Source organism: Pogona vitticeps, chromosome 2 (genome assembly GCF_051106095.1).
Source record: "Pogona vitticeps strain Pit_001003342236 chromosome 2, PviZW2.1, whole genome shotgun sequence".
NCBI classification, from domain to species: domain Eukaryota; kingdom Metazoa; phylum Chordata; class Lepidosauria; order Squamata; family Agamidae; genus Pogona; species Pogona vitticeps.
The window spans coordinates 28,650,131-28,661,928 of NC_135784.1; the positions used below are offsets into that span (position 1 = coordinate 28,650,131).

The 11,798-nt window shown below is 42.3% G+C and overlaps 1 protein-coding gene across 2 annotated transcripts; it reads left to right on the forward strand.

Annotated features, from left to right (window-relative positions):
- Positions 1-420: 420 nt before the first annotated feature.
- LOC110090965 (TNF receptor-associated factor 1) lies at positions 421-11,322 on the forward strand. Of its 2 annotated transcripts, none has more exons than XM_078388680.1 (6): positions 421-443; positions 943-1,009; positions 2,455-2,754; positions 7,054-7,231; positions 7,957-8,105; positions 10,175-11,322. In XM_078388680.1, the coding sequence occupies exons 1-6, from the start codon at positions 439-441 to the stop codon at positions 10,391-10,393; spliced, it is 918 nt and encodes a 305-aa protein (XP_078244806.1). In that variant the 5' UTR covers positions 421-438; the 3' UTR covers positions 10,394-11,322. The 2 variants fall into 2 exon arrangements, with proteins under 2 accessions (XP_078244806.1, XP_072845189.2); XM_072989088.2 differs by lacking the exon at positions 421-443 and adding an exon at positions 533-664.
- Positions 11,323-11,798: the final 476 nt, after the last annotated feature.

Here is an 11,798-nt window from a genome sequence, read left to right on the forward strand (position 1 = left end):
AAATTTTAAAATATTTATTTTCAGCAACACATTTCAAAATATTCTCCCTGCACGATAGCTTATTATGTCGTTATATTTTATTTTTGCTATATTTTATTTTTGCTTTCTGACTGCTGTCATCATTGGGGGATTCTTGGGGGGGGGGGTTCTTTCTTTGATGAGATGTTAATTTGGTGAGGGATTGGGCATTTTTTGTGTTTATACTCTTTTATGTATGCAAGCCACCCGGAGTAGTGGCATGCCAGTAGATGGGCAGGATAAATTTCTAATAAATAAATATATGATAAATAAATATGTTTAGTTTAAAATATTTTTAAATTCTTATTATTTTTAACGTAAAATAATTTTGTTTAAATGGAAAAGGAAACAGAAAATGGGGTATGACACGGAAAAAGTTGTGAATCGTTGCATGAAGGGATTGAGAAGAGCCAAGAAACCATGAGGTGAATGATAACTCATACATCGCCCTTGAAGTTCCTAGTCAATTCTTTGGCTACAGATTTTTAGCAGCATATTTAGGGTAACGCATGATTTCTGTTCATCTGACCTCAGACCAGCACTGGTGAGGATAGTTATTTTTGGATGAGGAAATTGAACTGAGAGAAAAAGGATGAGATTGACAGGGAAAAATGTACCCAGAAGCACTGACCACTGGAAACCTGAGGTGAATTCTGAACTCATTGATGAAAAGTTGGCCTAAAAATGTATCTGTCTATGTCTGTTCTTAGCAAGTCTAAGCTTTAACAGCCTGCTCTGATTCAGGAGATATATTGCTATGCTGGCATCTTTATGAGCCAATGAGGATACAATATTGAATTGGTGATGACTTTGACCAGGATACAAAGCTATGAAAAGAAAGAAGTAACAAAACATGATAACCCTCCAGTGCGAAAGCTTGCTAGACCGCGTTCTCTTAATGTTTCTCATTCCTCTGTCTTGCAGCTGTAGCGAAATGTCTTCCGAATACCCAAAGGAGAAGGAAATTGAACCACTCAGCCATTTTGACAAGGTGGGTTTCATGGAATGGCTTGTATTTCTCACCTTCTTCTCTCCTTCTTGCGGGCACTAAGGCTCAGAGCACTGAAAGCTACTTTTACAAAATAAATGGTTGCAGTTAAATCTCCAAACCCCCTCCCTGCCGACAAAAATAGTACAGTGGTGCCTCGACTTATGAACTTAAAATCCGTCCCAGATGTTCATAAGTCAAAAAGTTCGTAAATTGAATCAGCATTTCCGATAGGAACGCATTGAAAACCAATGAATCTGTTCCGGCAGTTTTTTGTTTGTATGTAGAGACGCCGTTTGTAAGTCAAACCATTACTGTAGTTCCCATAGAAACCAATGCAAAACCAGTTAATCTGTCCTCTACCACTAGGGGGAGAATTTTTTTTAACCTAAGATGACTTAGGTTAAAAAAAGGGCAGGAAAGGAGGGAGGGAGGGAAGGAGGGAGGGAGGGAGGGAACAAACACCTTTTAAACAAAACACCTTTAAAACCAAGCAGCTTTAAACCAAACCAATCACCTTTTAAACCAATTTTTTCATTTTAAAATTACATTACCACGCAATACCAGGCAGTCTAAAGTCCATTTCCCGCTTCCCCTGCTTTTTTTGTTCGTAAGTCGAAATGTTCTTATGTAGGGGCGTTTGTAAGTCGAGGCACCACTGTAATTAACCTTTATTGCTGTGGTTTGAAAGCAACTTTTCACTTCTCCATTTCTCAAAACTAATTAAATTGTTTAACTAATTGTGTTTGTGTGTGTATAAAACCTAAGTATTGAAGGAGCCTTGTGGCACAGTGGTTAAACTGCGATACTACAGCCACAGTTATATATATTGTACCTCATGTTGCTGTTACCTTAGAATTCACAACAGAGCATGAGGTGCAATGTGAGTCATGTGATATTATTTCTCTACCATGTATTGAGCATTTGAACCTTGTGAAACTCCTTTTCCATCATATAGTTAGGCAGCACTACCGTAACAATAAAAGGAACTCTAAAAGTTACAGTTACCTATAATGGATATGAGGTCATCTTTCTTAAGTTACAACAATCATAACATAACTTAGTTACACATTCTTTTGGGGAAAGGAACTATTGATTGATTGATTGATTGATTGATTGATTGATTGATTGATTGATTGATTGATTGATTGATTGATTGATTGATTGATTGATTGATTGATTGATTGATTGATTGAGTTGAGTTGAGTTGAGTTGAGTTGAGTTGAGTTGAGTTGAGTTGAGTTGAGTTGAGCTGAGTTATGTTAAGGCATCTGGGACAAAGAGCCTTTCCAGTGGGATGATTGAGGAGGTGGGGAAACATTTTTTTTCTTGTTCCTTTGGCCACTCGGAAGTACTGTATAATCATTCACATTCATTGTGGCAACAATACTCTCACAGGAAAGCTGTCTTGACTCCAAGATGACAATCAATGACTCTGTGTGTTTCAGGGTAGTCTTCACTATCAGAACATACGCAGTGGACAAGGGGAAGAAATTGTGGCATCTCAGCTGCCGCATCTCCTTGAGGCTTTGCATCAATTGGCAGACCTGGGCTTCCCTCTTGAGAAGGTGTGGGAGAGGCTGAGGACTGGCGTTCCGTTTAATCAGAAAGTGGCTGAGCTGGAAGCACGGCAGAAGACCTTGGAGAACATTATCTCGGTCTTGAGCCATGAGTTGGGTAGAAGAGAGGAAGACCCCGGAGTCACCCTTGGGGAGGCCATGGCCAGAATTCTCTACCTGGAGGAGAAGGTAAGATGAGCTGCATGACCTAGAGCGGTCGTTCTTAACCTTGGGTTACTCAGGTGTTTTTGGACTGCAATTCCCAGAAGCCTTCACCACCAGCTGTGCTGGCTGGGGTTTCTGGGAGTTGCAGTTCAAAAACACCTGACTAACCCAAGGTTGAGAACCACTGACCTAGAGTGGTCGTTCCCAACCTTGAGTCTCCAGGTCTTAGACTACAACTCCCAGGAATCCAAGCCAACACAGCTAATGGTGAAAGGTTCTGGGAGTTTTAGTCCAAGAATAAAGCGGTTGAGAACCACTGTGGTTGAGCACCACTGACCTGGAGAGACCATATTTCACTTTAATGAAATGACCTACCACCTAAGTCACTGGTTCTTAACCTTGAGTTACTCAGGAGTTTTGGACTGCAACTCCCAGAAGCCTTCACCACCAGCTGTCCTGACTGGGGTTTCTGGGAGTTGCAGTTCAAAAGCATCCGAGTAACAAAGGTTAAGAACCACTGACCTAAGTGATAACCCTAAGCATTTCCCTCTTCTTCCAGATTATCTTGTAACCCTTTAAATACATATATAAGTTAGGTCAGAATTATTATCATCTCCACATCAAGAGCTCTGGAAAAGGCCCTTCCTTGAACTAGGTGTATTGACTGAAGAATGATAAGAGTTTTGGTCCAAAAAGTTAGCTTTCCAAGCCTGTGATTTTAGACAACGCTGATGAAATACCAATTGTCTGCTGGAAAAATTCAAATTCCATGCTCAAAATTATGTTACTCTGGTGGGTTGGAGAACCGCACTTTGTCTACTTGTTTTTTTCCTTTGTTGTAAAGAGGCAATAGAGGAGCAGGGGCAAGGGAAAGGCAAGAGATCCCATGTAGATGCTGGGCTTGAGAACAGATCCTCCTGGTTCCAAAATGTTGAATGTCCTCTAGACCAGTGGTTCCCCAACTTGGGTTATCAAGGGCTTTGGGAAGTTGCCGTCCATGAACATCTGGGGACCCAAGATTGGGAACCACTGCCCTAGGCCTATAATCCAATGCCTCAGCCTTCTCCAACCTGATGTCCTCCAGATGTTCTGGAAGGTGGAGGGATCCCAATGGATCATCAGTTTCAGCCCTTATCTGGATCTTCATAAAGAAAAGTGGGACGGTGGTTAAACTGCTGTACTGCAGCCAAAACTGTGCTCACAACCTGGGGTTCATTCTCAGGTACCCAGCTGAAGGATGACTCAGCCATCTATCCTTCTTAGGTCAGTAAAATGAATGCCCAGCTCACTGGGGGCAGAGGCGTCAATGTATAGCCTGCATAATTTATGTACTTGTAAACTGCCCAGAGAGTGCTTTAAGTGCTATGGGGCAGTATATAAGCACCACACTTTGCTCCCCCCCTTCATAAAGCCAGGCCAGCAGGGACAATGGATAGACAATGTGGGAGCCGTAGTCCGAAATATCTTGGCTGGGGAAGGCTGTACTGATTGGAGTCTCACGTTTTATCTCCATGTTCATTGTAGACTGAACCTGTTCTATTTGCACATTTGATTCTGTAATAAAAATAAGTCACAATCTGGTTCTGTGGGTTTTGTGAATAGCTAAAAGCACCTGCCATTTTCTGCCTATGCAGAAAATGACTATGCTACTGCTTCAAGCATTTATTTTATTTTATTTTTTGCATCATGTCAAGAGTATTCTTGGGGGGCCCTGCACCTTCTGTCTCTTTGCGTTCCCAGGTGTCTCGGCCACATTCGACTACTCTCAGTGCGGTTTTAACCAGCATTGCTTGTACATGTAAATCACAGGTTGCCAAAAGCTGGTTCACTCGTGGCACAAGCCAACGAAGCCCAATGCAGTTGAGGGGAAGGCAGTAAAAACGAAATGAGGTGGAGGTGAACCGTAACAGCTACTAACAAGGGAAGAAGAGGAAAGTTAATGACAAACGTTTGGAAAAGATGCCTTCTTTCCTCTATCAGATCTGTTTTGGCCCCGCACATTTCCTATTTTCAAAATGAGTATCAGATTTAGAAAACATTTGGTGCAGCCATATTTTCAATCTCTTTTTGGAATAACTGTTCCAAGACCAGATGGCAGTGGGGGGAAAATTTGCTCTTCAGTCCTTGCCTGCTTCTTTTGAGGAAGCTGCCATGCACGGCTGCGTCTTTTCTTTGCCTTTCTTTCAAAATATATCGATAAATGACTTCCCTCTGAAGATATCGATACAGCGTTCGCTAATAACAAAACAAACAGTAAAGAACAATAGATGAGACATGAAGATATAGTACTGTACAACATTTATTATCTTACCCAGAAGACAAATGGGCCGAAGGACACCAGGAAGGCTTGCAAACATGGGTGTTTCTTCAAGACATACCCCAAAATAATAATTATTGCAGCAGGTCCAGCATCAAAAGGAGAAGTACTCTTAATCATCATCATCTTAGAACTGCAGAGCTGGAAGGGACCCCTATGGACCCCCGTCAAGGAGGCACAGTTGGGAAATTGAACTCCCAACCTCTCGCTCCCCAGCCAGCATTCCTTTAGAATAGGGTGAGAAAATGTAGCCAGCCAGATGTTTTGGGGTTACACATTCCAGCAGTATTGTTTTCAGGAGTGCTGGCAATTGTAGTCCGTCATCTGGAGGGTCACACTTGACTCACCCAAGGCTAAAACTACATGCTGTGGAAAAACCAGCTTGAATCTGCAGCAACTCCTGTCACAGCACACAATGCCAAGCCCTACTGAGGTTCACAATAGCACCTAATCTTATTCCTTTCTGCTCTGTTTTTTTTAAAGACATACCACCGTTTCAGCTGATACAGGGTTACCCTTTTTTTGCTCTTCCTTGCATTCCCACCCCCGTTAGCCTCTTCCCTTAACCACTGTTGCGTCTTCAATTCTTTTTCCTCTTTTTCCCCTCTGTCCATGCATATGGATTTGTAACCCATTTTTCATAAAGTTGTAATTAAAATTAGACGCATCTGAAGATGCTCGTAAACATCTTCTTTTTTAAAAAAAAAAATGTAGGCATGACATCACATGCCATTCCTGCCATGTGATGTCACACCCACAGCAACGGCATGCACACTGAATTAATACAACAACAAAAAAGGTACAATTTGGGAATGTGTTACAATCTCAGAACTGCAGAGCTGAAAGAGATCAGTGAGTCCAGCCCCTGTCAAGGGGGCCCAGTGGGGAATCGAACTCCCAGTCATTGGTTCCTTTCTAAACTAGCACTTCAAGCAACATCATGTCAGTTTGTAGCTTTATTTATTTATTTATTTATTTATTTATTTATTTATTTATTTATTTATTTATTTATTTATTTATTTATTTATTTATTCCATTTATACCTCGCCTATCTGTTCGTCGCGAACACTCTAGGTAGCTTTGTTGTAGTAATTTAGTCATTAAGTCGTGTCCGACTCTTCGTGACCCCATGGACCAGAGCACGCCAGGCCCTCCTATCTTCCACTGCCTCCCGGAGTTAGGTCAAATTCATGTTGGCAGCTTCAGTGACACTGTCCAACCATCTCGTCCTCTGTCGTCCCCTTCTCCTCTTGCCTTCAAACTTTCCCAACATCAGGGTCTTTTCCAGGGAGTCTTCTCTTCTCATGAAATGGCCAAAGTACTGGAGCCTCAGCTTCAGGATCTGTCCTTCCAGTGAACACTCAGGGTTGATTTCCTTTAAAATGGATAGGTTTGATCTCCTTGCAGTCCAGGGGACTCTCAAGAGCCTCCTCAAACACAACAATTTAAAAACATCAATTCTTCGGCGGTCAGCCTTCTTTATGGTCCAGCTCTCTCATTCATAAATCACTACAGGAAAAACCATAGCTTTGACTATGCGGACCTTTGTCGGCAAGGTGATGTCTCTGCATCTGTTTGTAGCTAACCTATGGCAAATGCACTGTCTTCAGTCCACTGGAAATGGGTAGTTCCAGTTCTGGTTTAGGATTAAATGTCTCATTCTCAATAACTCAGTGGTTTAGGGCTCTGGCTTCGAAGCTAGAGGTTGGGAGTTCGATTCCCTCCTTGTCCCTCCTTTCCAGGGACTGGACTTGATGATCCAGAAGGTCCCTTCCAGCTCTGCAGTTCTAAGGTTATTATTCTGAACAACTCGACAGCAGGCTTCTGGATAACGTGCCTTTGCCAGAAGACCCTCCAGGTGGACAAGGATATACCTATGAAAAGTACAGGATTGCTCAAAGAGGACACACCTGTAGAAGTGTACAATCTCTGTACGTCAGGGTTCTGTTCACCTTCAATTCAGACCCATAAAATCCCCACTCTCCCCTTCTGTGTGGACTTTTCAGGTGGAACAGCAAGAGTCACTGCTTGCCCTGAAGGATGTGATGATCAGCAACTTGGTATCTCGAATCCATGCCCTGGAACACACCACGTACGATGGGTGCTTCCTCTGGAAGATCCCTGAGGTGGGGCTTCGGATTCGGGAAGCACAAACGGGAAGCCGGAGAGCACTTTATTCCCCTGGTGAGTAAACTTCAGTGTGTGGTAGAAGGAAACAGAGAAGTGGCTTTAAAGCACCTGTCAGAACAGAGCAATCCACAAAAAGGAGGGGGACCTCAGAGTCTGTAATCAAAGCCTCTAAAATCCTGTGACCAAGAAATTTGAAATTTTGAATGTATCTCATACCAAAGGAAAATGTTCATGCTTTAAGAATTTCAGAACAGGGGCATGTTATGAAATAAGGAATGAATGGATGAGAAACAAGTGCATTTATTTTCCTTTTATATTTTATCAAACCTTGTAGTAAATTTATTACATTTAACACTTATAATTTATAAGTATAATTTATTAGTCTGTTTTTATATTAGTGATCCTGCAGCAGTAGGCAGGACGTTAATCAAATCTATCTTCGACTTTACCTGATTGTCCTTTCCTTTAATTTGGGTCTGTGATTGATTTCTTGCCCCTGGGATGTACCCCAATGATCCTTAAAAACCTCTGGGTGTTGCAGGCCATGAACATCTGGGGATTCAAGGTTGGGAATCACTGTAGTAAAAGATGTAATGAGCTGTTGGCCAGCAACGTCAGTTCACTTTGCTGTCCTCCCCAGTTCCATGCAGGCTTTTTGCTGCAGATTCACTGTTGCAGTTGTGACAGTACATTAACAAACACCATCTGCTAAAGGGTCCCGTTGCCCAATATTCTTGTACATCATCCGTGTGTATTTTTCTCCCTCTTCATCTCCATAGCATTCTACACCAGTCGCTACGGTTACAAAGTCTGCCTCAAGCTCTTCCTGAATGGAGACGGCACAGGATCTGGAACCCACCTCTCTCTTTTCTTGGTTCTGATGAAAGGGGAATATGATTTCCAACTGAAATGGCCTTTCCAGCATAAGGTAGGGGCCATTTGGTACTGGGTTTACAAGAAAGTCATGTAAAGGAGCTTCTTCATACTTCTGAAAAATATGAGGCCTTATTTTAGAAGAGCGGGTGCTCTGACTGTGAAATAGTTATTTGGAGCCTGGATATGGAGTTTTAACAAACGACAGTACCTATGAATTCACTGACTTGCAGTAGCCCTAATAGGCTTTTCGAGGTATGTGAGATATTTAAGGAATGGTTTTACTGGTGCCACCACCCAGTGGGTTTCCATGGTTGAACACAATTTGGGACCCATGTCTTCTTGCTCCTAGTCTGTCACTCTATCTACTAAACTACATACCCTGGCTCTTCATATACACGTCACCAAACAGTCATTTAGAAACCAATTACCTAGGAAGATGGTGAGCACTCCAGTGCCAGAGATACTCAAGAGAAAATTAGACAACCATCTGTCAGATCTGCTTTGACTTGGATTCCTGCATTGAGCCAAGGGGGTTGCACTTGATGGCCTTCTAAGTCCCTTCCAACTCCATTATTCCCTAATTCTGTGAAAGGAGACTACACACGACTGAAGTTGGTCCGCTCTTGATTTGTATCATCATGGCTCAAATCCAAATGTGAACCTGTATTACGAAATGCTGTTCCCCCCTCCCCCCGGTATCTCTGTAGATCCATCACCAGGAACTTTGTTGGGTTCCGGTTCCAATCAGCCCCACCTAGCATGTTCAGTAGTTGGAGATTAAGGGAGTGGTCATCTAACAACTTATGGAAGAGTAACGATTCTCTGCCCTTGTATTGGCTAAAAATTTCCAAGAGTGAAACTGGGAAACACACCTGACTCTTATTCTCCAGATGTTGTCAGACTTCATTTCCCAGCATCTAGGGTTTCCCCTTCCCAGCCAAAAATGGAGGCTGAATCTCAGTCTCCCTCAATCTGATAAAAGTCCAGTTCAACCACCATAGCAATCTTCCTGTTTGGAAAAAATAAGTATCTGTCACTTCTCTATGCAATATACTATGCAGGTACAAGGTATACCACAGAGAGGCTATATTCGCTGAGATTCAAGTTACATCAGTTCCTTTTTGAGGCAGAATTGCACCCATCAGGCCTTCCCAGTCCTCAGAAGTGTGCCTCAGACACTACATCACACAGGGTGTTGACCACATGGGAATTTGTTCCTCTATGTGGTCTGCTCTGAGGGCAGACTGATTCTCTCCTTTTCCTAGCAAGAGTGCAATGTAAGCACCAGCATGAATTAGCCTGTCCCCATGGCTTTCCTGTTATATCTTTCTGGCTCCCTGTCAGGGGCTACTCTATTTTAGGTGCAGGTAGTATCACTTCGTTTAGGGTCATTTCCAGCACATGCGATCACTGGAACCAAATCAAAATGGACGGCTTGCTGTTTTTAATTTCCCAATATCATTAATACAAATGCAGAAGAAGGTGATACCTTTATTAGACAACTAAAAACATCAAACAATCATTTAATTTTGTGAATTAAAAACCACTTCTTCAGGCATACACCAGTATCTTGTGGATAGTGCAGAAAAATTGTAAATGAATGTCTCAGAAATTCATGGCTTTGTGCAATGGGAAAATGAGGGGGGGGGGTTGAGGTGTTTTCCTTTTTTAAAAGCCTAGCTAGGGCAGTGCTGATGCACTGTACCTTTTAGGAGGAAAATTGAAAACTTCCTCCTGGAAATTTGAAAATTTCCTCCTGGAAAGAGAAGACAGGAAGGGGCATCTTTTTGTTTGTTTTCTTATTTCTTTCCCTTTAAGTGAGCCAAATAGAGCGCATATGCTTTGTGGATGCAAGGATTGCACTGAATGGCATACTGCACATCTATGCAAGCTTATGTAGCCTGCTCCAGTATAGCCATCTAGCCAAGCTTACATGCAGAAGAGAAACCTTTGCCTTCTTCTCCAACACATGACCATGGATGTGGGTGCAGTAAATGTTTGAACCAAGCTGCTCTTATTCCATGAGGACACATGGATTGGGCCTCATGATTCTTTTAGAAAATTACAGTCTATCTGGTACTTGTGGCAAAGGCATGTCATTAGCTATCTTCTTTTCATCAGGTCACATTCACTCTCCTGGATCAAGTCAACAAGCATCACGTCTCATCCTCATTCGTTCCCTTGGAGTCTTCCTCCTCATTCCAGCGGCCTGTGAATAAAACCAATGTTGCCAGTGGCCTTCCTGAGTTCTGTCCCTTGAATCTACTCCACCGCCCCCAGACTACCTATATCTGCAACGACGTGTTAGCCATTCAAGCAGTGATCAACACAAAGGCTTAGGACTGGGGTGACTTTGACCCTTTTGGAAATGGCAATAACGGACTACCTGACAATTGTTGAGAGACAGCTGGCTGGTTTCAAAATGATTGTCAAGAGAGAGAAAGAACCACTGCTTTCTTCATGGTCTCAACTGAAGGCAGGTTTTGGAAGCATTTCCCCCCTAACTCCCCCCCCCCATATACTCACGACAACTGTCCTGAAGAGTCATGGTAGAACTGCAGAGTGATAGCTCACACACAGAAAAAAGAGGCCTAGGATTGGATCCAAATGAGTGTTTTTCTTAGTACAGACCCACTGCAGGGCCTTTTTGGTGGGGGCCCTTGGCCACGTCAACATTCTTCTCTTTGAAAGCATCAGTGAGGCCCATAAAGCTAAGTGGGAAATGACCCAACCAACCAACTCTGCCAGTGGCAACAGCATCCTTTTTGCCATGAGAGCACAAGCAAAATGGTTGTGCCTGTGGACAGTGCTGAAAAAGCAAAAACTAGTCTCAGCCAAACCATAGCCTGATTTCTCATTATATGTATATCCCTTTTTAAAATCCAAGACTGGACCATTCTTCTCAAAATAATGGTACATTGGAAAGAGATGCAGAAACTTTGGTGACAACCTACTTATTGTCTCTGTCCTCTGGATAATGTCCTTTATTCCTTAGATGCAGCAGAACGTTGGGTCCCCAATTGGGGGACTTGCCTTTATTGAAAATAAACTATATTCCACAATGGGACATCCAAGACTATTGTTATTATCTGCTCTATCTACAGAATGGGATCTTCTTCTGAAAGAAATACCTATTGGAATACCTAATCTTAGAATTTGCTGACAAAAGAGGATAGTTTTTAAAATAATCTGAACACAGAATGTAAAAGTATTTTCTTTAGGTCATAAACTCTTAATATTCTGATGCCAAATATAGTTTTTTTAAAGTACTGCATGCATATTTACATTTTTCCTCAGCTGACAAGAAAAAAACGACACAAACACACAAGATTCTGCATGAAGGGGGTGAGGGTCTCAAATGAACACTCCTGACCTGAGATCCTCAGTCTCTTAAAAGGCCCAGACCCACTAAAATCTTGACTAACTAACTTATAAGCAACTGCTCATACTTATAAAAACTTACTAATTTATTGCAAAAGCTGTGTACAGAAATAAGTGTTTTGGGTGGAAATTTCTTCCAATATTTTGGCACTTCTTTGACACTTGAACAGCTGTACCTGTGGATCTGCTGCCTGTGATATTGGATGATCCTGAGAACTTTATCAAGAGAAAGTGACAACTTGGCAAGCTTGCTAAACAGAAGGGAGGTTGGTGACATGAAAAGAGGAACACAGATGGCCATTTGCTAAACCTGTGATTGGATCCTCAGAGATACTAGCTATGTACCCGATGCTGGCTCTCCGTT